The sequence below is a fragment of the Meriones unguiculatus genome, chromosome 18, assembly GCF_030254825.1.
Source record: "Meriones unguiculatus strain TT.TT164.6M chromosome 18, Bangor_MerUng_6.1, whole genome shotgun sequence".
Taxonomy (NCBI): Eukaryota; Metazoa; Chordata; class Mammalia; order Rodentia; family Muridae; genus Meriones; species Meriones unguiculatus.
Genome location: NC_083365.1, coordinates 65,328,022 through 65,355,864, shown reverse-complemented (window position 1 = coordinate 65,355,864; position 27,843 = coordinate 65,328,022). Strand labels below are relative to the sequence as shown.

Below are 27,843 nucleotides of genomic sequence, written 5' to 3'. Positions count from 1 at the left end.
TTTTCCCCAAGATATGGTCACTAGCTCAATCTAGCCTTTGAGGATGACTTTGAACTTCTGATCGCTCTCTCCTCTCCCCTCCCCTCTCCTCTCTCACTGGGACGATAAGCCAGTAAGACTGGGGATAGAATGAGGGCTTCTTACATACTAGGAAGCACCTACCAATGGAGCTACACAGGCTGGGGCACACTACTAGTATCCAGAAGGATTATATCCCCTGAAGTGTCTCCAGTATGAAGCAGCTCACATCAGTAGAGACTAGAGTCACTTAGCAATCACTTAGATTCCTTCCTTCCGTTCTTCCATCCCTCCCTCCCTCCTTCCTTCCTTATACAAGAATGGGGCATTCATCCCCAAGCCACAGTCTACAGAACATTTCTGAATAACAGGTGCTCACCTTTCTAGTGAATGTGTCTGCCATTCTTGTAAAAGCAAATCTAGAAATTCAAAACAGCGCCTGGAATGTGGTAAGAAAGAGATAGAGAACTTCGTAACATATCTGCTGCTGAAAATAAAACAGATTTTTGCTTAAATCAACCAGTTTATTTTTTGAATAGGTTAGTTTGATTTAACAGGGAATAGCAGGAAAAGGGAGGTAAAGAAGAATCAGAAATAACCAAAGACTAGGCCAGCAAGGTGGTTCTGAGAGCAACAGGCACGTGTGCATTCGTGCACGCGCACACACGTGTGCGCACACACACACACACTCACATGTATGCACAGTTTATTAAGCTCTTTAAAAATCTTTAAAGATCTTCATATATTGGAAGGTTGAGTGTATATAATCTTAGTGTGTGTGCATGTGTGTGCGTGTGTAGCCACATGTGTGTTTGTGCTCACATATGCCAGAAGATAACTTGAGAGTCATAAGGCTTCGAGACAAGTACCTTAACCATTAAGCTGCCTCGCCAGCCACAAAATATAATGTTCTTGGACCAAGAAGCAGTTACTAGTGACCTTAAATAATAACAATTTTCAAATGTGAAATTTCATCCATGGAAGGGGGTTTGGTGTTCATTGTTTTCAGACACTTACATCATAATTAAGAGGTTCTTCCAACACATACCTTCTAACTGCCACAGACTTAGAGGTACAGTTGCTTGTTATGACAGGGATTAGCCGAGGGATGTGAGTGTGCTGTGGAGAGAAAGAGAAAACAGAGGTGAGCACTTGTAACACAGACCCAGGACCAGATGTGACCTCACAACAAGTGTATGTTCAGTCTAAAATGTCAGTGTTGAAGAAGGAAACAAGTCCCTGAAATGTCACACACAGGCCATACAGAACTGACAGAGCAGGGAGAGTCAACGGGATGCAACCAGAATCAGTCTAGACCCACAGCAGTCTGAGGGGGAGGCCTAACGCATCCTGGAGGCAGACGTTACGCATTCATAGAACCATCATGCTGAACCATCATCACACTGTTTCAATGGAAATATACAACGGCTTTGGGTTTACTATTACAACTAAGGGCAAGCAAAAACAGGAAGAATGAAAAATCTAAGTAACCTGTGGGGATTGAGCACATTCTACAGAGTTTCAAGATTCTCTTAAAATTACATTTATTTTTTTGCTGTGCGAGCTGCCTGTGTGTCAGAAGGTAACTTGTGGGAATTGATTCTCCCTCCACTATGTGGGTCCTTTGGATTGAACTTGGATCCTCCGGCTTGGTGGTAAGCAGCTGGACAGTTTTAGTCCATACCAGTTTCAAGATTTGCCTCTGGGGGAAAAAACTAGACCTTGAAGGTAGTAGAGAAGAGGAAGGGAGGAAAGGTATTTTTAAGCCTTCATGAATTCTTTCCTGAAAACATGCATGAGGATTATTAACACTGGGCCGGCTGCTTGCATTAAAATAAGTGCTAGAAAACTCAACTGAGGAAGGAGATCTTTATAGCTCCATGTTTGCTGCAGTAAGTAAAGTGAGTTTCAGGTAAACAGCAACCATAAGCACAAACAATTTAAATAGAAGGACGGGGGTGAGGAAAGAAGGAACTGAAGTGATGGGAGGAGATAAAAGCCAGATGCTCTCCAGAGTCCAGTCCTCAGAACTAAGGTAGGTGAGTGACGATGCGCCTGTCAGAAAGGCTGTGCCAGCCCCCAAGACAACACCCACCCTGCAGTGCTCAACATTCCATCCCTGGGAAAGAGACACTGTTACATGTGGAGACCAACTAGAGCGGTATAGAACCACCATCAACAGGAATGCCTCTTATGTCCCATCAGCCATCAGGGCTTATATGGGTGTCCCCATGACATACTTACCCGAATGATTAATCTAACAGCTACAACACCAGAAGTAGCCATAATTTTGGCACTATTTGGGATTAAATTAAAGATAGTTGGCATAATGGCTTCAGCTCCATGATCAAACTTATTTCCCAGAACCGATGATAGATGCCTGCAACAAGAAAGTACAGCTGTAGTCACATTCTCACACACGCGGACAGAGCCCTCAACATTTGACAGTTTTTCTTCACAGTCCTTTAGGGATAAAAGACAAGGCTCAAAGCCACCTTAAAAATAAACTTAACATGATGGCAAAGCCATCAGCCAACAAATTTTTCTTAATCATTTCCAAATAAGTATTAAAAGAGCAGAAGACAATCCGCCAAGTCCGAAAACATAATAATAAACATTAAGCATGAATACAACACATACCCACTTTTGATTTTTGTTTTACATATAAAACATGATGCTTATCCTATATTATATGTCTAATACCACTTATAAATGAGTATATGCCATGTGTGTCTTTCTGCTTCTGGGCTACCTCACTCATGATGATCTTTTCTAGATCCCACCATTTGCCCACAAATTTCATGATTTCCTTGTTTTTAATTGCTGAGTAGTATTCCATTGTGTACATGTACCATAATTTCTATATCCATTATAGAATAAACACACTAAAATCTGTACACCTAAAGAGGCTAAGCAAGAAGGAGGATCCTGGGTAAGATGATCAATCCTCACTCAGAAAGGTTAATGGGATGGACATTGGAAGAGGGAGAAAACAGGGAACAGGACAGGAGCCTACCACAGACAGCCTCTGAAGGACTCTACCCAGCAGGGTATCAAAGCAGTGCTGAGGCTCATAACTAAACTACAGGCAGAGAGCAGGAAATCTTATGAAAGAAGGAGGAGATAGAAAGACCTGGAGGGGACAGGAACTCCACAAGGAGAACAAAGAAATCTGGCCCCAGGGGTCTTTTCTGAGACTGATACTCCAACAAAGGAGCATGCATGGAGATAACCTAGAACCCCTGCTCAGATGTAGCCCATGGCAGCTCAGTCTCCAAGTGGGTGCCCTTGTAAGGGGAACAGGGACTGTCTCTGACATGAACTCAGTGGCTGGTTCTTTGATCTCCTCCCTCTGGGAGGGAGGGGGAGAGAACAGCCTTACCAGGCCACAGAGGAAGACAAGGCAGCCAGTCCTGATGAGACCTGATAGCCTAGGATCAGTTGGAAGGAGAGGAGGACCTCCCCTATTAGCGGACTTGGAGGGGGGGCATGGTAGGAGATGAGGGAGGGAGGGTGGAATTGGGAGAGAATGAGGGAGGGGGCTACAGCTGGGATACAAAGTGAATAAACTGTAATTCATATAAAAATATTAAAATAAATAAATAAACATTTACACACACACACCATGATGCTTTAATATCTGCCTACCCTAAACTTCATACAGTTACAATGAGTGCTAGCTACTGTGGCTACTGTTTAATATTCCAACACATGTAAACACAACACTTTTAAGTTGAGCTAAAGATAAAACAGTATGGCAGTACATTTGCTACATATCTTTCTCTCTCCAATCCCAGTACTGAACTGAGGGGCTCTATGACTAACTACCCATAGCCTTGCATGTACATCACTGCAACAGCACTTTTCTAGAAAAAAAACAGAAGCATCTTACTGAACACACTGTATCCGCTATGCAAAAATCATGAAAAAAAAAATCCCATTAATTCCATAAAATTTCTTTTTTTTTTTATTAATAGTGCAAAAGGGCTTCAGAGATTATGTTAGTGAGTAAAATGTAAAATACAACATACCCTACATAACTGGGCAGCAGCTACTCTAACAATATGGACAGATGTGTTAACAGCTAGGGTCTTGGGGACCAGCTAGAGGTGAGCCCACCGACCTGTCCAGGCAGTTAACTCTAACACTCTGAAAGAGACTGTATTACAGTGTGGGTGGATGTAGCGCGGCGCAGTCCTTACCCCAATGTGATACAAGCTTCCCGCACTACCTGAGACCGCAGGTCCTTAGCAGAAAGTTTAAAGGCTCCATCCAGAAGACGCAAGTGTTGAAAGAAGTTATCATACTCAGCAGCCCCAGCCAAGAGTAATGATCTAATCTTTTTTAGCTAATGGGACAGAGAAAAGTCAGAGGTATATAAAACATGTCTGCAATATACGTAACAAAAAAGCCATGAAACATAAACATAAAACATAACATAAAAGTTAACTATAGTAGGAACCATTTAAAAATATATTTGTGTGTGTGTGTGTGCACACATTTGTGCAGGTGCCAGCTGAGGTTGGCAGCACAGAGTGTCAGGTGCCCTCGAGCTGGAGTTATGAGTGGTTGAGAGCCACCTGTTAATGGGTGCTGGGAATCAAGCTAGGACCCTCTGTGAGAACAGCAAGTGCTCTTCACTGCCGCAGTTTTATTTCCAGGTGCTAGAAATCATTTTACAAAGACAATTTGGACAGCTGATTATTACCTAATACACAATGGAGAAATGCGATCAGAACCAAGGCCCCATGTTAAAATGCAGCACTCGTGATGAGCACGGCTTCCTAAGAACCAGCTCAGGTGCGTGCATGTGCCACATGGGTCTATGTGCGCTACAGTAGATGTACACAGGAGCCCACGGGCCAGAGCAGAGGGTCAGCGCCCAGAACCGGAGTCCCGGAAGTTGTGCTCTCCACTGCTGAACTAGCTCTCCAGTCCTTAGCTTGTTAAGGGTTTTGTTTTTGTTTGTCTCCTCGCTTGCTTTTTGAGAAATGGCCTCCCTATGTAGCCCTGGTTGTCCTGAAACTCTCTATGTAGATCAGGCTGGCTTCAGAGATCTGCCTGCTTGCCTCTGCTTCCCAAGTGCAAAGTTTAAAGGCATGCACTACCACGCCCAGCAAGTTGTTGTGCTTTATAAACTATGTAGGGCGAGGTGTGGCATTCTACAAGACAAAGCAGAAGATCCCAAGTTCAAGGCCAGCGTGGGTTACACAGCATGTGCTGTTTAATTTTTGTCAACTTGACATTAGAATCATCCAGGAAGAGGGAACCTCAGGTGAACTGTTTTCATCACACTGGCCTATGGGCATGTCTTTGGAGTATTTTTGTTTGGTTTGGTTTGGTTTGGTTATTCGAGACAGGGCTTCTCTGTGTATCCCTGGCTATCCTGGAACTCACACTATAGACCAGGCTGGCCTCAAACTCAGAGATCCACCTGTCTCTGCCTCACAGGTGCTGGGATTAAAGGCGTGTGCCACCACTGTCCAGCTTGGAGCATTTTTTTAATTGATGAGGGAGGGCCTGGCCCAGTCCACTTTGGGTGGTGGCAACCCTGAGCAGGAGGTATTGGGTTATATAAGAAATGGGTCATACAAAAATGTCATGAAGGGCAAGCATTCCTCCACAGTCCTGGGGTTCAGAACAGACTTCCAGGTTCCAACTTCCAGATCCTACCCTAGTTTCCTTTGGCGATGGACTATATACTCGGTAAACCAAATAAACCCATTCCTTTCCAAGTTGCTTTTGGTCACGATGCTTATCACAGCAACAGAAAACAAACTACGATACAAAACACCAAAACTCACTGCAAACAGTAAGAAGCAAGAATTTACTCAGAAGGTAAAATGTACATATGGTAATTTACATGTAAAGTATTATGACACATGCAAATAAGTAAATATGTAAATGAATGTTATGGCACCACAGGAAAGTAGCACTCACAGCATTTACTCTCTGCTCCCAGTCATGCTTGTCATCTGATAGGATTTCTCTAATTTTGTTTATGGATTCCTCGAGGTCTCGGCTGGAATAAATCTGGAAGCAAAATTAATTTACTTAACAAAAGACAATGCACAGAATTAAGATAATTTTTTAAATACATGAAGTCAAGGAAATGTGAGAAAAGAAACTCACTTTGAATAAGGGATTCTCTGGGCATGCTCATGTTTGTGGACCGACACCCACCGTTAACATGAGGCTTGCTGCCACATGTAAGCAGCCTTGTTCTGGGCACCTTTACTCTAAATGCAACCGGGGAATTTGTGTCCAAGAGAAAGGAAATAGCAACCAGTGATGTATTAGTCATTTTAAAACCTTAGGATTAGTCAGTGTGTATGATGGAGCAAGAGGCAGGGCAACAGTGCCACGGTGCATAGCAGCTTCCAAAAATCATTCCTCAACCTCCACAGAGACAGAATCAAATTCAGGTCACCAAGTGTCCTCATCGGCTCTATAATCTGGACCCAGCCTGGAAATCTGGGAAGGAAGCCTCCATTGAGGGACTGCCCAGATCAGACAGCCTGTGGGAATGGGATCGTCTTGACTGATGATTGATGCAGAAGGCCCCAGCCCACTGGCTCCTGGACTGTGTAAGAAAACTAGCTACGCATGGACCTGGGAGTGAGCCAGCATGCAGCAGCCTCCATCATTTCTACTGCTCTTCATTGGCTATGGGTGAGTTTTTTAAGAAAAAGTCTTAAAGATCCATTTTTATCTTCTGCTCTAGCCAATCACTGCTGTCTCTTTCTATGACCTGACCGATTACTCCACAGAGACATCTTTCCTGCTCTTCCTGGGACATCAAGGGAGGCCAGGACTTCTGTTCTTGTTGGAGCTTATAGGGCTCCCACATTTTCTGATCTGTACCTTAGCTCTCCTACAGCCTTGACAGTTTCAGTTTCCACACTGAAAGGTGAAAGATTTGTATGCAGCAGTGTCATGGTTTGGACATGATTCCCCAGAGGTCCACAGTGTGAAAAGGAGGAAGCTGGGTGCGGCTAACCGGCGGTGGGTTCTTTAAGGCCTTGGGTCACTGGGGAGACAATCCGAGGAGGTGTTTTAGGAAAGCCTGAGCTGACTTCACCCTGCCCTTTCTCTGCGGGTCTGACAGGAGTTGCCTGCTGTCCCAGGACCATCAACCACACACCATGAAGCAATATGGTTACAGTGTGGTTCTCAAACCTGCTCTACACACGCTGTACTTACGCTAAACGAATCCTATCAGTTTATAAAGTTAGTTGCCAGTAGGCATTTCACTGCTGCAACATAAGGCTGACTGATACAGGTATATCTGAAAATTGAAATCTGAAGACTATGTCTACTTTGATTTTCATTTTAAAAATTATTTTTTCTAATGTGTGTGTGTTATGTGTCACATTTGTAGGTACCTGCGGATGCCAGAAGAGGGTGTGGAGCTGGGGTAACAGGCAGTTGCAAGAATCGCAATGTAAATGCTGGGAGCCACATCCAGTCCTCTGGAAGAGTAGTAAGGGCTCCAAACCACTAAGCCATTTATTGAGCTACTACCCTGATTTTAATAGTAGCATAGACCCACACTCACCTGCACTACAGGTACATCATCAAAGGCTTTAATAAAATCCTCTTCATCCACAGCACCAGCACCTTCTTTTGCAGCTGGTAAAAATAATAATTTTTAAATCAAAGATAACGTGAATGCAACACTGTATAACACATATATACAGAACTGTTAATATATACAACTGACATTGTATTTAAAACTAAAAAAAAAAACACTAAAAATCTGTATTTTACTTATGTGTAAGAAGTTGAGTCTGTGTACAGTCGCATGTACTGTGTACAGTGCACACAGAGGCCAGGGAACATTGGAACTTTTGGGCTGGTTAAAAGTAGTCCCAGAACCCAACTCTGGTCCTCTGCGAGAGAAGCCAACACTCTCACTGCTGAGCCAGTCCCTCAAGTTTTTATTTGGGCATCAGTTCAGTTTCTCCCACAAAGCTGTGCTAAGATGCCTTGTACACTGAAAATGAAGGCAGGGCTGAGGGCAAAACCGCTGGAGACTTCTGAAAGTGCTGGTGCAGGGTGGGCAGCAAAATATTCGTGGATAATGCTGAGACTGCCTAAGCACTTGGTGCAGCCGCAGGGAGAACTACATTTGCTTACTAATGAAACCCAGACATGACAACCTCATCCTATTTTTTCCTTCATATCAATTTTTACACTGCTGTCTGTGGTCCTCCGTGAAGACCCCACAGTGACTTATGTAGATTAGCATGTCTGCTTTCTTATCACACGTGTAATTTGGTGTTAGGGTCCTACTGGACCTGTTAGAGAAAATGAAACAAAAAATAGGCTTTAGAGACAGCCCAAGCAGCAGTAAATGTGTTCACATGACAGCAGCAAAGCCACATGGATGCCAGTCATATGTGATATGGAGCTGAGCCCACCTTCTGCTTGAGATGTGATTAGGGCGCTGTGAGCAGATAGCAGGGGCCTCTGAGGCCCCAGGAGCTGCGACAGGACTACGGTGTTAAACAAAGAAAGGATGAGGGCATAGCTGACCCAGTGGCGACTTCAGGAAGGGCTGTGGGCGAGATGGGCAGGAGAGCAGTAAACGGCTCATGAAGGAATTATCTTAACCTCCTTGTTTATGAAATTCATATTACTCAGAGGAAGACCAAGACTAGACAAATACATTAAAGGGAAACTGGTGGAGCAGGTGAGATGGCTCAGCAGGGAAGGGACTTGCCCTCAAGCCTGATGATCTGAATTTGCTCCCTGAGACCTACCATTCATGGAAGCAAAGAACTGACTCCCCAAGTTGCAAGTTGTCCTCTGATTTCCACAAGTATGCCAGGGTGTGCATGTGTACACACACACACACACACACACACACAGTCTTGATACATGCTATAAGGCCAGTGAAGGAAACACTGAAAATATTCCCCTTGAAAATAGCTGAAGAGATGGCTCAGACGTTAAGAGCACTGTTGCTTTTGCAGAGAACCCAGACTGACTTACAATTATCTATAACTCCAGTTCCAAGGGACCTTATGCTGCAGAAACCAGATATGCACATAGAGATACAGATACATGCAGGCAAATATTCATACACATAAAAGTAAGTAAAACTTTAAATCATGAATTTTGTGTTAAAGAAACAAACTCAATAAAAATTAACAGCACTCAAAAAGATTAGATAGACCAGCAAACATAAGCAAAGCAACACTGGTCTTCCGGTAGCCAACACAGCCGTCAGGGCAGGCTGACTGGACAGCCACAGTGGCAACCCTGTGAGCCTAGTGAAGATTCTGTCATTCCAGGACAGAAGGCCAGGGAGCAGCACTTCCAAGACCTTCCTTTACCCAGAAGAGACCACCAGGGGGCAGCACTCCAGGGCTTTCCTCCCTCAAGCTTTCACGGAACCTGCTCTAGCTTTCACCACTGCTGGATTCTACCCCACTCCCGGCCAGAATGCTACATGACGTTTTAGGGGTAAGGAGTAAGGAACAAGTGTGAAAATTTAAAATGTGTCAGCAAAATGAAAGGTGTAAATAAAAAGAAGTTAAATTGTGTTAGGATTCCTAGTGTCATTAAGTACCTTCAACCTGCTAAGCCATCTCACTGGCCCTCTTACTGTTTATTTACCCAGTACTCACTCTGATCTTCACAAGAATGTTCACAAGAATGAACAAATCTTACTTTCAAAATTTTCAATCTGGCTACTAGTCTTAACAAAAAGATTTGGTAAAATGCTCAATGGTAGGCTAGATTCAGATGCCCAAATGGGGCTTGGGTGTGCTCTTGATCTTCATCTTGGGATGTGCTTTCCTCTGTGCCGTCTGCACTCTGACTGGTTGGCCTCACCAGAACACGGTGAGCCCACCCGCATCTTACGCTAGGATGCCCAGCTCGTAAGAATCAACAGAGCAGTAAAGGGCAGTCAAAGACCGAAAGCCAGGATGTGTACACACCCCTGGCACACGCAACACACACAGAGGCAAGTACCGTGGCAGAGGGCCCAGGACACCGCAGGATGTGCTCTCACCTGAAGACTTAGATCCAAGACTGGACGACACAAGCCTACGGGTGGTCCCCATGCTAACATTCCTCCGGGAACTCGATGGCGCCTTGGACGATGAAGAGCTGGCGGAAGAAGGCCTGTTCCCATCCACAGAATCCTCATCATCAAAGTTTTTATCTGAAAAGGAAGCGCAGCCACCACTGTTTAAAAGCGGAATGTTTTCACCTGTGCATCCAACAATCAGCAGTCTTGAAAAGCTGGTTTGCGTCATGTGTGGAATGCAAGATCTTGGCAAAGCCTAGAATGCAACTATGAAGAGCCTGCTTACCCTCAGAACTAGAATGCTCTCCCACTCACTGTGGCGAACAGCTGGTCTTTTCTCTATCATCGTTTTCACGTGTGTTTGTATGTGTGTGAGAGAAAGTAAGTACACGCGGTGCACACGAAGACTCTCAGGTGTCTATCCTCACCTCCCACGTTCTCTGATGAGGGCGCTCCCTCTGTGTTTTCCCAGTGGCCCATGGACTTCGGGGCATTTTCTATCCCTGGGCCCCATCTACACATAGGAGGTCCATGCTATCTGTCCAGATTTTATGTGGATTCTGGGGATTTGAACTCAAGTCTACAACACTTGCGCCACAAGGGCTTTTATTCACTGATCTATCTTCCTCTAGCCCCATTTTTCAGCCATCCTTCCCGAACAGAGCCTTGCTCTGTAGCCCAGGCTGACCTCAAACTCATGATCCTGAGAGCTGGGATTACTGGTGTATGCCTTCATGCCTGGTGCACACGCATTTTTAAAAATAATAGCTGGACAATACAACTTCTTGAAATAATAACTGATTTCACCCCCCCCTTGTGATGGAGTATTGTTCATAACGCTGTTTTGAATGGTTGTAAAGCACTTTGTGAACAAAATGCTCCATTGGGACACCCACTGTCAGCAGTTTGGTTGTGTAACATCTCACCATTATGAACAGGGTTATAAACTGGCCAGATAGAACCAGCCACCTCCGAGCCTGATGAGCGGGTTGGAGCCCCAGAACCCGTATCATTAATAAGGGGAGAGAGCTAATGCCCACAAAGTCCTGACCTGCACAGAAGCACCGTGAGACCCTTCCTCCTGAGTGTGTGCACAGATACACAAAAAAATGAGTGAATGAATGCCAAAAAGGGAAATATGACTACAAACACCTTCCAACAACTAGTTTTTTGTTGAAATTTTAAGAAAGCCCAACAAGCAACATTACCAAGTCAAACAGTATGAAAACACTTACTAATACTACTAAGTTTATCTTCTTTTCCTTTTTTATTTTATGTACACGACAGACCTGCATGCCAGAAGAGGGCATCAGATCTAGTATAGGTGGTTGTGGGCCACCATGTGGTTGCTGGAAATTGAACTCAGGACCTCTGGAAGAGCAGACAGTGCTCTTAGGGCTGAGCCATCTCTCCAGCCCTAAATTTATCTTCTGAAAAGCCATATAAATGCCCATTTTCCTGGAAACTCAAAAAAGTGCTAATCCTGTTCCATATCTCTGCTGACACTGAATTAAACTATCACTTACAAACATATCAGTTAGATGGATAGGCAAAAAGGATGTTTTCTAGGCTGCATTTCCTTTAACGAAGTAAAAATCGTTTTCATTACACTATGTTTAAACCTTCAACCACCAAGGCTTATTATCTCATCTGTTACATTCAAAATTAAAAAGAAGAAAAAAACCATTATCTGTGGTTCTCAAAATTCAACCTATTTATAAACAATTTATTTGATTTTATTATGATGATTGTATGTGTGTGTTCATGCATGGGTTCTAGCTCTGTGACTTACGTGGAAGGAGAGCAACTCCCTATGTTGCCCTCTGACCTATGAACGTGTGCCATGGCATGTGCGCACATATAAATATATAAATGAATAAATAAGTTCAAAGTGAAACTTAGAGGCAAAAATATAGATACAAAAAACAAAAACAAAACGTCCCCAGCAAATGTTACAGGAAGACCTTCAGACAAAAGGAAGACAGGAATGCTGAGTTTGCATGAAGAAATGAAGTAAATACATGAAAATGTAAGGCTTTCTCCTCAGATCTGATTCACTATTCTCTCCATGTTTTCATTTCTACAGAGATGAAGGACTGCGGGAGTAAAAATAGGGGCTTCTCCAAGAGGACTGAGACGGGATTCCCGGCATCCACAAGGTAGGTCACAACTTACCACAAAAAAAAAAAAAAAAAAAAAAAAAAAAATTGGGGAAGACAAGCTCCTTAAGATGTGAGGAAAACAAAAGCTATTGTATTTTTAAAAGCTCATTAACACTAGGAATGCAAACCTGCTGCAGCCATTATCTGAGGAAAGGCCTTCTGGGGAGAGGAAGGAGTGCCCAGAGCCTGTGAGGAGTGGCCCTTCGCCCAGAAACAAATAGGCAGCACAAACTGGAACTGATGGGTTATTAAATTTCACAAAAAGAAAAGAAAAAAAAGGGGGGTAGACAAGGTTGGGGAGGTAGAGATAGGGGTGCATCTGGGAGGATTTAAAGAGGAGCTGTGGTAAACATGATCAAAGCATACTGTATAAATTTCTAAAACAAAAATATTTATTTTTCTTCTGAAGGAGAAAGAAAGAAAGGGAGGGAGGGAGAAAGGAAGGCAGGTTGGACCGTCAGAAAGGTGCCTAGTTTCAGTAAATCGGAAAATCCTCACCTGTAGAAAGCATCATTCCTTAAAAAGCAAATGGGCCATTTATATAACTGAGCCTGTGGCAGAGCAGCTCCACAGCTGGCCCAGATACAGAGATGCACAGTCTTGGGTTCTTGATATATTTCAGTATTGTTCAACTAAATTACAGTGCACAGAGATCTGTTTGCATCTGTTTTGTTTTGGGTTTTCAAGATATGGTTCACTATGTAGCTCTGGCTGTCCTGGAACTCACTATGTAGACCAGGCTCGCCTCGAACTCAGAGAAGATCTGCCTGCCTCCAACCCTGCCTCCTGAGGGCTGGGATTAAAGGCCTCCTCCACTACGCTTAGCCTCTGTTAACATCTGAACACCCAGCTTCCTCAGGCTTTCAGCTAAGCAGACATCGATCAGCACAGGACTGCTTCTAGAGCCTTAGCCACAGCAAACATGTAAGAAAGAATATTTCTAACTGTAAGCTTTGCTATCACACTCTAGGTTAAGGTTATTATCACAGTGTATGCTATTCACAGAAAATCATCTTGTAGAACATACATTCTCCTGGGCCCAAAGAAAGATCTTCAGCCACCAGTGGAAACACCACCTTCCCATAGCTATACTGGCTGTCTGACTGTCTGGGAGTAAGAACCTGGAGTAAGCTCCTGAAGCCTTACGTTCCCAGGAAACTTCAAAGTCACCCAAGCCTCCTCTCTGCACTAGAAGACATTACAAAAGGCTTGTGAAGTTTCCACAGGATGGCAGTAGAATTCTCGCCTAACCCTCCACCAACTCACGTCTGGCAAGACCATCCAAGAGATACCCATGGTCAAACTGACAGGGCTGCCTGAGTGTGGGAGACAGCAGCAAGCCAGTGTGCCTCTGAGAACTACTGGGAGAAGAAAGAATTCTTTCTTACAACAGAAAGAATCCTGGAAAAGGGGGCCAGAGTACACAGCCATCCATGAACTTAAAAGCCAAACCAGTAGATGGAGAAACCAGAGGAGCAGAGCTACCTGAGAGTTGAACCTTAACCAGGAACCAGGAGGAATGGAAGCACCAAGCCCCACACAAATTTCGCACAGCAGAAATAATGAGAAAGGGTGAGCAAGATGTCTTAGCAGGTAAAGGTGCTTGCTGACCAAGACCCGAGTTTGATCCCAGGAACCCATACAAAGGTGGAAGGAAAGAACCAGTTTCATAAAGTTGTACTGAAGCAATCCCTGCCCTGCCCTGCCCTGCCAGCTGGCAGCAGTTCTCAGCTGCCCACCTGCTCTCTGATCCTCCCCATTTCAGCTGGCAGACAGAAGCCAGCGCTAACAGAGAGGCCAGGCTCCGTGCCACCAATGGCAACTAATTCCAGAACCTCTCCTAAACTTGAAGCTGAGCAGAAGCAAGTCTAGAGATGCTAAAGCCAATATAACAGGGTGTACGCCTCGCAAAGGAGAGAGGAAGTTGAAGGGGTGTGGCGGGAGCTGGTGCCTGGCTTCTGTTCCAGGCGTGAGAGCAAGGCCTATCCTTGACTTCCCAGTTCTGTGACCTGTTCATCCCTTCTACACATGCCACTTAGAGGGAAACTGTGTCACCTGTACCTCAACAAATCTGTTCTACAAGAGATTTCATGCAAATGGTACAGGATACTCAGACTCACCTATGATGCTTCAATACAGAAAGCAATTCAAAAACTGTCAACACAAGTGAAGAATCAGGACTAGAATGCTCCTTTAAAATGCTCTTAAAGCCAGGCAGAATGGTGAGTGCCTTTATTTAATCCCACTACTTAACAGGACAGAAGGCGAGAGAGGCAGGCAAATGTCTATGAGTTCGAGGCCAGCTTGCTCTACATAGTTGAGGTCCTCTCTCAGAAAATAAAGAAATAAAATCTTAAAAGGCACACAACCAGGAAACTACAGCTGGAGAGACGGCTCCACAGGTAACAGCACTTGCTGCTCTTAGGAGACATCTGAGCTCAGCTCCCAGAACCCCTACCAGCTCCATCCAGGGTTCCAATGCCCTCTTCTGGCTCTGTGGGTACCCACATACATGCGGTGCCCATGTACATGTACACAATAAATCCTTTTTGTTAAGGCACACAATTAATCCAGGTTAGATATCAGAAAGAAATGTGTGAACACTACTGAGAAATAGGACAGCACTCAACCTTCCAAAGAATTGGTTCCAATTAGAGAGGACCAATGTGCATCCTTTTAACAAAGCTCTGGAGTACCCTCAAGGATGACTCTCTTATGGCCACAAGAAAAAAAAATATATCTTTTGTAAGGGAAAGAAAAAAGTCTAAGGTAAGGATGTGTTTTAACCAACTAGCATCAATATTTAAATTTTTCCCAAATTCCCCTTGGCCCCATTGTATGGTGGAAATTCCAGGCTAAGCATAGGATCACTCTGGAAGTGATTTGATTTGCTCTCAAAGAAATCACCTTGTCACTGTGGTGATGAAAGTGGGAGGACCCAGATCTCCAACCAGGCCCATCTGCCACCACTGGATGCTAACAGCACACCCAGAGCACTTCCTGATCTCTCCCGATTGTTCCCAGGCACTCTTCTAGGGGCTGAAACAAAGGAAGCAATGCCACAGTCCCCTGTAGCATTCATAATCCAGTCTGGGAACAGACATGTGGTAACACCTTGCCAAAGGCATGTCCAGTGTGACATACATACAGGACAAATGAAGTTGGAAAAGGTCCTTTATGCTCTCCTCCCAGCCCTGTGAGGTGACTCACTGCTTTACTTGCACCTAATACTGAAGAACTGGCAGTGTAAGGTGCTTTTAAATGTGCACACATCCTGCTTAAGTCAGGAACCCCTGAGGCTACGATGCTGAGCACCTACGCAGAACAAATCCGAAGACGACTTCTGAGCAAATATAAGAACAAGGAATCCTCACAGGAGAATAAAATAGCCCACTGCCCTCTCATGAGCAAGGATACAGAAACCTCCTCACTCTGAGGCAAAGGACTGAAGGCAAATCCCAAGTTATGAACAGCAGTTTTTGATACTGAGGTCACTGCTCAATGTACATGGAAGCCGATATGGTGGCACTGGACTAGCAAAAGGAAGATTAATGGATGAGGAGAAAGGTGGCCTGCACCAATCTCTCTGACCTGCCAGTCGAAAGGGATCTGTAAGGACTTGGGAGGTGATAGACAGGCATGATGATGTCTTCTGTCTTAATTGAACACAGATGTGTCTTTAAGGTTTCCCTGCTATAGCCCTGTGCTGCGACCTCAAGGTCTGAATTCCTCAGTCTTCATTTCAGTCCATGTAGCTTAAGTACCACTTAGTGACTGAACATGGGGCCATATGCAGGGGGAGGTTAGAGGACAACTTGAAGGGGTTGGTTCTCTCCACTGACCCGTGGCTAGCAGGGATCAAATTCATCAGGCTTGGCAGCTAACTCTTTCACTGACAGAACCACCCTATCAACTTGGATCAAAGTCAAGGTCAGAGCTAAGACTATTCTCTTGCTCCTCTATCAGATATATAACTGGGGCCCATTCAGTGAAGCAAGAGAGAAGAAAGAGCTCTCTGTGTGAGCTCTCTGGACAGCGCATCAGGAACAGGAAATGTTCCTTAGCCGCCTGCACAGGGACTGGAAAGGGGAGTGTAGCCTACTCACAAGCGCTCTTGCACGCCCTAGAGAGGAACTTTCCAATACTTTCAAGTCCCTCCCAGGGAAACACGACCATCATGTAAGCCTACAATGACTGACAGCTCAAAAGACACACAAGACAGAACAAAGACAAGGGAAGAAGAATCAGACCAAGCAGTAAAAGAAAAAAGATTTTTTTTAAAAGGGTGTACACACACACACCACAGAACCTGTGTGGAGGCCAAAGAGCAACTTTATTGAGTGGATTTATGTTGGTTCCATGGGTGGAACTAAGAAGCCAGGCTTGTGTGCAAATGCCTTCCCCCTTCAATCATCTTGTCTACCATGAGTTTTCTTCTGTGAGCTATAGCCCAGGATGGCCTTGAACTCAGCATGTGGTCAAGAATGACTTCCAACTCCTGAGTCCCTGCCTCTTCCTCCCCAGATGCTGAGAACAGAGGTACATACCACACACCATGAAAAGTGTAGGTTATTATTTAAGAATCTAGAAGTTGTTTCTAATAAATAATTCTGCGTGAATATATATGAGTTTCAGTTTGTTTTATCCACTCAACAATTATGAGTCTGTTTCTTCACAACCATGTTCATTCAAATTGTAGTAATTCCTACTCTATTTGAAAAGTTGTGTAATATAGTTGCTGGTTCTCTGTGGGCAGAAAACCTCAGCATCCATGTGCTTAAAGCAAGCGTGCTAGCACCTCAGCATCAGCCTGAAGCCTCCTCAAACAGCTAGCTGGAGTTCACATGGCTGTAATTTACGTAATTACAAAGCAAACAGTTATAGACCAAGAACAACTTGTTTCACGGCTGCATAAAAGTTAGCTTTCTAAAACTCTTTTGATGCATCTAGGTACCACAACAAGCCAAACTGGGTTTCCTGCTGTCATTTGTTTGAAGACCTGTCCAGACATCCTGGTGCATGGCACATGTCTTGACCACACAACCACAGGCTAAAACCAGGAAGGGAGCACAGGGAGGCTTACGGGGGTGTCAAGTAGTATGAGACTACAAGCAAAGGTACTTGAGGGGGAGGGTGTGTAGCCGCCGTATTTCCAGTAAAAGAGACTATGACTTTTGTAAATTACAGTTGCATTTACTGAATTTACTGTAATGGCTTATGTGGTATCTATTTTCACACAAGAATCATGTTTACTGGCCTAAATAGGCCGAAGGACTGTCCACACACCACACCTTCATCATCGGGCCAGACACAAGGCATACTCATCGCTGCCTTTGGGTGTCCACAGCATCTTCCAGCTTCTAAGCCAATTCTCCAGATAATCTCATTGTCCAATTATGATAAAGGGCAGTGTGTAAAAAAAAGCTCATGCTCAGTTTAAAAAGGACCCCAAGTGTTCCTCTAAAGCCAGGTTTAGAGGCAGTGGGTGGCTGTAATTCCAGTACCACTGAGGCTATACCATATAGACTAATACTGACACCTGCCTCAAACAAAACCGAATGTCCTTCCTGTAGAAGGCAGCTTTGTTCCGTACAGGAACTTCACCTCAGACCCTTCCGCCAGAACAAAAGCATGCTCCACTCTCAGGGAATAATGCTCTTCTAGCTGTTAAAGCAATGAAAAAGGGGTGAGAGATGCCAGGGAAAACACTGATGGGATGACAGAGAACCTAGTGAGATGAGAATAGGTTCTCTCTTCTGAGCTCTAAGTTAATGAGTAAAGCATTTATTTACTTCAAAAACAAACAAACAATCCAGCCAGGGTAATTCATGCAAAGAATAGGAGACCACCTGTTACCTGACACAGAGAGCCACCTCCTTCCTTTGTATGTTCACTTAAGCTCTGTAAGGATCTGTTAAATATTTAGGAACCTTGGTAGGTAGGTATTGGATCTACAGTAAGAACCAATCATAATAACTGCACACAGGGAACTTTTAGAACAAGAAGTATAGTGTCATTTGCTTCATGCAGGCTAAGCAAGCACTCCACCAGTAGAGCTCTAACCCAGATCCTCCTGGTACCCTCTTTTGACAAAACCACCGGGATTCAGTATCTATAACTAATCATGTTCCCAAAACTGGCCCTCGAAGCAACAAAGTTAGAAGATAAAATTGTGTGGTAGTTTGAATGAGAATGACCCCTACAGGCTCATATATTAGAAGAATTGGTCCCCAGTTGGTGAAACTATTCCAGAAGGGTTAGGGCGTGTGGCCTTGCTGGAGGAGGAGTGTCACTGGGAGGGCTTGGAGGTCTCAAAAGACTCGGCCATTCCTAGTATCAGCCTCCTCTCTCCCTCACTCCTCTCTCTCCTTCACCCTCCCCCATCATGTCTGCACAACACCCAAGTTGTAAGCTCTCAGCTGTTCCTTTGTTCTAACACCATGGACTCATAAGCCAAATTAAATGCTGTTTTTAATCACAGAAATAGAAAAGTAACCAAAACAAGTTTCCATCCAATATCTCTCCATAGACCTTTTAGGCTGCTGTTGGATTGGTTCTAGGGATACAAATGCTGGTCCTCACACTTGTGCAGCAAGCCCTTGCCCCACTGAGCTATCCCTCCAGCCTGGGACTGCAGCTTTAAATAAGCATGTGACTTATAGCTTTAATAATTCATGGGAAGGGAGGACAGTTTAAGTTTAAGGGACAAAAACAGAGTTTTATATGGATGACTAAAAACTAAAAGCTTAAAGTTTTAAACAATAAAACATTAACATCTAAGACAATCTGTGCAAAGTCATATTAACAAGAACCACCGCATATCCTCACGATTAAAATATTAAAATTTACACTGCAGTACTTATTTTACCTTTGAACTTGCCCTGAAGGGGTGCCATTGTCAGAGCCCAAACCCACAGCCATTGGATCTACACTTGTTAGTCTTTGGGAACGCCACTCTAATTATCAGTGTGGCCATACTGACCTAATTCTTTGTGACAGCCACTAGGCAGGCACAAGGACAAGTGAGCTGGAAATCTCAGAGGCAAATTGGGTAAGGGCCTTCTAACAAAGCGTCCATCGTATCAGCAGTGATTGCACCAGGAGCCATTTCCTCTTTGTGCAGATAAACCTTCAGATTCCCCATCTGAGCTTCAATACCGCCAGTTCTCAGTAACCCTTAAAGAGAGGCAAAAAACCCCATACTTCTCCATGAGAAACGAAATAGAAATAAAATGGCAATCAAAATAAAGACCAACCGTCTAATAACCATATCCATCTTCTCATAGCAGCCCCATCTCTATTCCATGCACAGACCACTTGAATCCAAACAAATTCTACTTCTGGATTCCCAAACTCTCATCATTCATAGTAAAGGTCACCTGCAGTCCTGCTCCAGCTTCCTGACTCACCTGGCACCATCCACGAAAGCCAAAATACAGCATGGCTCGTATCTCTTCCTATCTCCTATCTCTTCCTTCCTTCCTATCTCTTCCCACAACCTCGCTGCCCTCCAATTTCCAGTGCTACCAAAGCCCACAGTCAGGCCTTTCTTGTCTCATGTGGGCATCATAGGAGTTCCTATCACCAAAAGTGTCCCTGGCTGGTTTTCAAAAATAAAATCATTCATGTATGACTGTGGTTAAATAACTGCAGGACTGTGAGAAGACTTACTATAAGGAGTTACTAAAAGTCACAGAGTTTGCACACACACCGCACAGTAGCTTTGGACTAAAGTGCCAGGGCTGATGCATTCTCATTACCTAGTGGCACAGTCTGCCCGGCATCCTTTAGTCCTCAGACAAGGTCATTTCTGTCCAGGACCACAGTCAGGGTACACAGCCACAGTCTCGCTAGCCTGTTCTGGGTTTCACGTTGTCTTTCCTCACTGCAGATGACTAACTGTTGCCATTCTGAGGAACAGGGTAAGACACCTCAGTGTGCTTTTTCCAGGTTTTGGGATTGGAAGATGAACATCACAGAGGTAGAATGTTTATCAGCTGTTAATATTATCACTGCGGTTGCCATCAAACAACAACAAAAACAAACAAACCACAACAGAAAATACAGAGGAAAGGGAGCTGGCTCACATCACAGGAGCCAGGAGGCAAAGAATTTGCCTACACAAGTGGGCTTTGTCTTTTTGTTCTTTTTCACTCTGTCTGGACACCCAGGCTATGGGCTGGTGCTTCACATTCAGGGCAGGTCTTCCTCCCTTAATCTTCTCTGACGCTTCCTTGCGCATACACCTATTTATGTGTTTAATTAAGATTACACAGATATAACACAGCCTAACTGTCAGAGCACAGTCCATGAATGGAGTTGAGTGAGAATTCTGAGTGCTTGTGAGAAAACCCCAAGAAAACAAGACAAGAGCCTTGTGACCTCAGTTTCTGCCAAACACAGAACTGTTCTTGGAATATAGTTCACGTCCATCCCAAGTGTAGTGGATAGGAGTGATTTTACTTCAGCTGTTGTAATTCATCTGCTTCTATGGACAAAACATGTTTTTACCGTGTGTGGCTTGTTCTTGTGACTGTACACTTTACTCGGGTGACGCTTCTTAAACCTCAAGAGTATGATGCTCTGTATGAAGTTGGCTATTGCATGAGACCTTAGCCTGCCTCATTTTTAGGCCACTTTCTCCCAGGTTCACCTGCCGACTAGAACAGTAAATACACCACCACCAAAAGCTGCCTGACGGACTGATATTTTCTAAGGTGATGTGCACTAGTCTGTATGAAACAGGGAAAAACAATGAAAACTGGGACTGGAAGTGCCTCAGTGGTAAAGAGCCCTTGCTACTCTTAAGAGGGTCTGAGTTTAGTTCCCGGCACCCATATCAAGCAGCTCACAAATACTTATAACTCCGGCTCCCGCAGACCCAACACCAGTTTCTGGACTTCAAGGCCACATGCACTAACACATGCACATACACACATACAAACACATAGCTACACACATAATATAACACATCTCCATTTTTTGAAGATAAAGAAAATTCCGTGCATTTCTCACAAAGCTAAATTTGTTTCACTTAGAGGCCTCTGTTCCTTTCTGAAATGGCATCTTTCTAACTTCCCATTGGTGTCCATGCCCCTTGTTTTATGAAATGGTTATGACAGATAAGCTGCATTTAATCAAATTCAAGTTGTACACTCAGTATCTGTCTTCCTCACCTACATAGTCTAGGTGGCTTAAGTTTCCATACCACAGTAATGGCATTCAGTAGAGAAGTTGGCCTCAGTGCATGGTACACAGGCCCTTGGCCATCTTCTCCACATACCCTCCACCAACAATAGCAAGTTGCCTCTAAAACCAAACTCATAGGCAAAGACAAGTGGATCTTTTGGAGTTTGAGGCCAGCCTGGTCTACAGAGTGAGTTACAGGACAGCCAAGACTACACAGAGAAACCCTGTCTGAAAAACCAACATCATCATCATCATCATCATCATCATCGTCATCATCTCATACATCTGTATCACAATTTCCTTTGCTGGCATCCTGCTCCACCCCACCCCAAATCTCCTCAGCAAACATACGACAGAAGCATCACATCAGAGCATCCTTCACTGGTGGGGTGCCCATGCTTTGACCTGTTGTCCTCCTCCTCAGTCTCCAGATGCTACTCTCTGATACAGGGGACACCACAGCTGGCTCCAATGGCTGCTTTAATGTCTTTCTCAGTGCTTTCACTTTTGAGTTATTCCCTACAGCAGCTACTGGCCATGGCACAGTTTCAGAATCACAGAGGAAAGGTAACCCGGCTATAATAACAACAGTGAGGGAGGCAGCAGGAGGGCCTCTGAGAAAGAGGGATAACTGATCTAAGACAGCACAGGGTGGAGTTTTCCTCTGTCCTGACACTGACCGCATTACAGAAAACCTGAAACCTCGGGCCTAGTCTCCAGGAGCTGCCTCATCAGGATAAAAAAACAAAAACAGCAAACAAAGTACAGAAACGTGCTCTGAGAACACCAAACAGTAACTAACAGCTGTTATTATCGTGTGAACACTGTCAACCTATCTCTTATCAGCCACAGACTGACAGACATTCAGATGGGCCCCTGCCGGGAGTTGGCTATCACACTTGTAGCCTAAGCTGCATCTCAGTAACAGAAGGCAGGGAGCTTAAAAGGCACTCCCAAGCAGAAGTGTGGTCTTTATGTTAAATTCAGGTTTAGCGAGGACTCCTTCCAGGCCTCCAACACAGACTGCTGGCCTCCAGATTATTTTGCCCCGATATTAAGAAAGCAGCCCTCAAATACAACAACGTAAGACACATACCATTATCATCGGTGCCGTGTTTTCAAACCCTCAAATGAAAGGCTCTTTGGAACATGAATTATTTGATACTCCCACCCAGGTATTGATTTCTTAAATAGGCAGTAACTCTGACAAACAGCAATTTATGATTGAGGTAAGAAAAAAATGCCACCGCTTTACCTAGTAAATTATCAACATGAAAATATGAACAGAGATATGGCATCTTCCAATAGTACTATTTTCAGCCAAAATAAAACTACTGTTCGGTTTCAGCTAAACCAGGCTTAGTTGAAGGAGATGTCATGCCATCAAGATGGCTCAGTGAGTAAAGTCACTTGCTGCTAAGCCTAATGAACAGAGTTCAGTCTCAGAACTCATACGGTGAAAAGAAAGAACCCACTCCCAAAAGTCAACCTCTGACCTCGCATACACATTCGCACAAACCATATGCAAACAAGATAGAGACACATGCCCTTGAGGATCCTACAACAATAGCACTGTGCCAAAGTACTGAAGAGGAGCCCAGCTCCCCACAGTGAATGCAAATCCACACAGGTTTACTGTGAACTGGCACTGAGTCCTATCTGCTTCAGCTGAAGGTCCAGAAATGTCCTTCAGAGACGAGAGATGAGGCTCCCCTAGGACAGCAGGACACCGTGGTTGCCCTTACACCATCAGCTGCACTCAGCAGTAAACACAAGCCTCTGGTCCCCTCAGCACTGCCTGAGCCTGGGCAAACCCCACAGAAGACAGAGGCTAGGCAACAGGACTGTGTGGGCAACATGTGCTTAGCGGCTTCCCTCTTCAACTTCTGTCACCTTACAGAAGCCCCCTTTAAAGAAGGGAAATTGGAAGGCGGTAACAGCGCCCTGCAACTGTTTCCCTTCTAGCACCAGCTGGAGAAACTCAGACATTCCCAGCCAGCAGACTTTCTGAAGACAGCTTAAGCATATTAACAAACACTTTGAAATGGTTAAAACAGATTTATCCCCATAACCAAAATCCCAAGAACATGAAGGAGCAGAGAAAAACTAAAGGCACACAAAAGACCCACTAGGGACAGCTGGTCAGCCTTTGCTTCTGTATGTCCTGCCTCCTAGTCTTTAAAAGACATCAACTTTACTACTCTAATAATCTGCAGGCCTTGTCATCTTCCCTGCCTACCTGCAAATAACACTTGCAGCAGTAACACTTTCTAACCATGGCTGTAAGTTAACAACATGATTATAAAATGCCCTGGGTTTTCTTCACTTCCCAATATGTCAGTAATAATTATTTTCCAGTATTATCAGTAATAATACTTTCCAAAATACAAGTGCCTACCTTTCCCAGTGGTCATGTTGTCAGTGATCAGGTACCAGATAAAAATGCTTTGAGTCTTTATCACTGCAGCTCCGGCATCAGCAGACTCTCCTCCCACACCTCCTTCAGGAGAGCCAGCATTGTGACAACTGCCACTTCATTCCAAAATAAAAGCCTAGACTCTCTCACCAAGAGCTTTTCACAAGAGCCATAGGAGGAGACTGCCTATGTCTTTACTCAAATAATAAGAATCTTTCCAGCTTATTCAGTTTGCAAACCAACTCTGTCCCTTAAGAAACGCCTTTTCCCTAACTACTACACACCTTCAAACAAGAAGCAACCCGGCAGTCCCTGCTGTTTGCTCAAGCTGCTCAGAGACAGTCTCTTCTAGGCTATTTTGAGTGAGCATCTCCTCAGCCCAGCTCAACACATTTGAAGCCTGGTAGCACACTGTTCGCCTATCTGTGAGTATGGAAACATTGTCTTAAGATTGAACTTGGCAAGCCTGCGAGACGCACAGCCTATTAAACAAGCAGTGGCAGAGTGGGTCCATTAGCCGTCTACCTGAGCCCTCTACCCAGCACCCCAGCCTTTAAAGCTGTGAGGGGATAATGGATTGGCTGCTTAATAAAGGCTTGCCTTTCAATGAATGCTTTGTCCTGGCCACACCTGGCAGCAATTCAGACCTTACCTGACATGCTCATCCACGGTGGTTTGTTTTCAGGCTCATAGGAGTTCTCGCCTCTAACAAAGTTGAATTAGGTAACCTTTTCAACTGCAATAGGTAGTATTTTTCAACTGGAAAAATGTAAGGCAGGCTGCATTTGGCAGCAAAATGATACCCTAGGTATATTCGTGTGTAACAGATTATAGTTATATAATTATCTGTTAACTTAAAAGTGTGTGACTATATCTCTAACTAATAGTTTGTCCTTTCCTTTACCTACAGATTATGGCATTTCCAAACATTCAAGCAACCTGACACTTTCTAGATTTCCTCATCAACATGTTAGCTTTTCTTAGGAAACAAGAGCATGTGAATTTTCTAACCAAATTATATCCACGGCTTCATGTCAATCAAACACAATTCAAAAATTACATGGCTGTGGATAAAGGAGACTGACTAGCCCATAATGCTCTTTCATTCTGAGTCCAACTCTCCTGTATGCACAACACATCTACTTGATAAAAGAAACGTACACAGAAAATAATTTGCCTTTTGAAAAACCTTGGAAGGGAAGACTGTAATTTGTGCTTCTGGGGGTTTGCTAATTATATGGAAATAAGAAAAGAAAAAAAAAGTCTATACAACAACATATTTTTAATGCCCATATTTTTGCCAGACAAAGCTGAAAGCCTTTGGGTAGCCTAGCAACAAGGAGGAATCATATAAAGAAGGAGCGTTCTACTTCAGACTGCAAGCACATTCTACATTTCTACTTGGCTAGGCCTTCATTGCTGATTTCAGTCACAATCGTATTACACTCACAAAGAAGGAAGCCCACTGGTTTCACAGAATATAATTTTAAGCATCTCAAGAAATATAACCCAGATGGGCAGTGGTGGAGCATGCCTTTAATCCCAGCTCTCGGGATTAAAGCTCTCAGAGGTAGAGGCAGTCGGATCTTTGTGAATTTGAGGCCAACCTGATCTACAAAGAGAGTCCATGATAACCAGTGCTGTTTTACAGAGAAACACTGTCTCAGAAAACAAAAAAGAAAAGAAATACAAGATGACCCTTATCTCTTTCTTAAAAGTATTACCCTTAACATCAGTAGGTTTTATAAGAAACGTGTTCATGATAATTATTTTCTATGCCTGCACCTTAAAAAAAAAAAAAAAAGCCATGAGGGTAGGAGGGGGCTAGACAGAAGACAAGGCCAGTGGTGAAGGAGTAAGAGAGGTCAATGGGGGTGAAGATAATATGACCACAATGATGTACCATACACGTGTGAAATTGTCCAAAAGCTAAATAGAAAAGTTTGTTAAAGTTAGTACTAATTTAGAGCTTAGTACTAATTTCTAGGTGAAAATAGCATCATTGTTCACAAGTAACAAAAGAAACACATAGATTCAACTTCATCAAAGATTTAAAATAGACATAAAGGAGCAAGAACAACCTGTAGAAAGGGGTGGGCAGTAATCGGGGAAATGATTTATGTGCTAAGAGTATTATAATCCAGAAGTCTAAAATGAATTCATACAGCTCAATCACAAGACCTAAAGTAGCACAGTTTAAAATCGAGCAAAGAGAAAAGGGCCAAGCAATGGTGGCGCACACCTTTAATCCCAGCACTTGGGAGGCTGATGCAGGTGGATCTCTGCAAGTTCAAGGTCAGCCTGATCTACAGAGTGAGTTCCAGGACAGCCAGGGATATACAGAGAAACCCTGTCTTGAAAAACGATACATAGGTAGATAGGTAGATGATAGGTAGGTAGGTAGAGATAGATAGATAGATAGATAGATAGATAGATAGATAGATAGATAGATAGATAGATAGACAGACAGACAGACAGACAGACAGACAGACAGATAGACAGATATTTAAAATAATAAAGATGAGCAAAAGGGTCAGTGAGATGGTTCAGTGGGTAAAAGTGCTGGCTGCCAAGACTGACAAGTTAGATCCCTGGGACTCCAGGTGGAATGAGAACTGACTCCAGAAAACTTTCTCTGGCCCCTTTCTGAATGCCACGGCATGTACGCAGCAGACTGCTTGGAGTAGTAGGTGCACCAACATGTCTAGTGATCCCAGTCCAGTTCTGAGGGCCACTTTACCACTGCCAGAGAACTGACTACCATGTAGCAAACACGTTTAGAGTGATAAACCAAGGTCACTTTACATCAGTAGCTGTCGGGAAGAGACTGTGCAGTAGCTGTCACACAGAAGAAAGTGCCCAACAAACTCCTGAACTGCAGCACAGTGACTCATTCAAGATAAGGAAAAGACTGGCTGTGTGATGGCTGTGTGATGGCTGTGTGATGGCTGTGTGATGGCTGTGTGATGGCTGGAGTGCAGCTGGCAGCAGATCCAGGCAGATCCAGGAGGCAGCTAACTGGAGACACAAAGGGCTACTGTGGAACTGCTATGGACACGCTGTATGAAAGAATAGTTAGTGTCCCTCACATCTCTACCAGGAAGGCCGGGATGAGGCCACTTGCTTCTGTAAGTGGTATCAAGAACAAGGTCCTTGGGTCTACAACTGTGACCCTGCAGGTTACCACTGGGGAGCTAGAGCTCCTGCAGCAGCGCCAGTTAAACAGTGCCCACCAGCTTCCTTGAAAAACACAACAGTTGCCATTGCACTCCAGTATGTCTGCATTACTGCCTGTCTACTGATCTGCCAAACGACTTCCAACCTTAGGAAACAGAAGCTGGAGCAGTAACAGATAAAATCCTACTTCTGGACTCTTGACACTCACCTTGCTCCTTTGGCAGAGAAAGACTAAACATTGTCTTTAATGTCCTGATCCACGATACCACCTACAGAGGTCCTGGGGTCGAAAAAGGAGACGTTCCTCCTCCTAGCACTAAACAGGTTAAAGCTCTATAAATAAAAATAGTGCTTTGGGGGGGGGGGGGAAACTAACGCATATTCCAAGAATTTGCTTGCTTGCCCCAGTTTGCAAAACCAAAGAGTGACAGGAGAGGACACACAGAAACTTTCAGTTACCTGCCAGCTGCTCCCTAGCAGTAGCAATACTTCCTACTGGGGGAGCATGTGCACTCACACTCTAGGCACCACTCCCTGAATGGCACTGACCATGTCCTAACACGGACTCCAGGCTAGGAAAATTCAAATCAGGAATCTGAATGACACAGATCACCGAAAAGACACTATTTTACAGTCAGCTGAGGCCATACCTCTCTTTTATAAGTCAGGCTACAAAACTGGAACAATTGTGCATGTCTTTGATCCCAGCGCTTAGGAAGCAGACATGGGGAAGACCTCTGAGAGTTCAAAGTCAACCTTGTCTATATGTCAAGTTCCAGAACAGTGCTACACAGTGACACTCTCTCTTAAAAAAAAAAAAAAAAAAAAAGACAGACAGA

At 44.1% G+C, this 27,843-nt stretch overlaps 1 protein-coding gene across 1 annotated transcript in view; it reads right to left on the bottom strand.

Annotated features, from left to right (window-relative positions):
• Clasp1 (cytoplasmic linker associated protein 1) overlaps positions 1–27,843 on the bottom strand; it is a 219,296-nt gene that overhangs the window by 94,105 nt on the left and 97,348 nt on the right. Inside the window, exons 9-15 of the mRNA XM_060371639.1 lie at positions 10,043–10,195; positions 7,577–7,650; positions 5,959–6,051; positions 4,221–4,366; positions 2,263–2,398; positions 1,067–1,137; positions 398–457 (exon numbers count right to left, since the gene is read on the bottom strand). Coding sequence (XP_060227622.1) covers positions 398–457; positions 1,067–1,137; positions 2,263–2,398; positions 4,221–4,366; positions 5,959–6,051; positions 7,577–7,650; positions 10,043–10,195 — 733 coding nt within the window. The remainder of the gene's footprint in view (positions 1–397; positions 458–1,066; positions 1,138–2,262; positions 2,399–4,220; positions 4,367–5,958; positions 6,052–7,576; positions 7,651–10,042; positions 10,196–27,843) is intronic.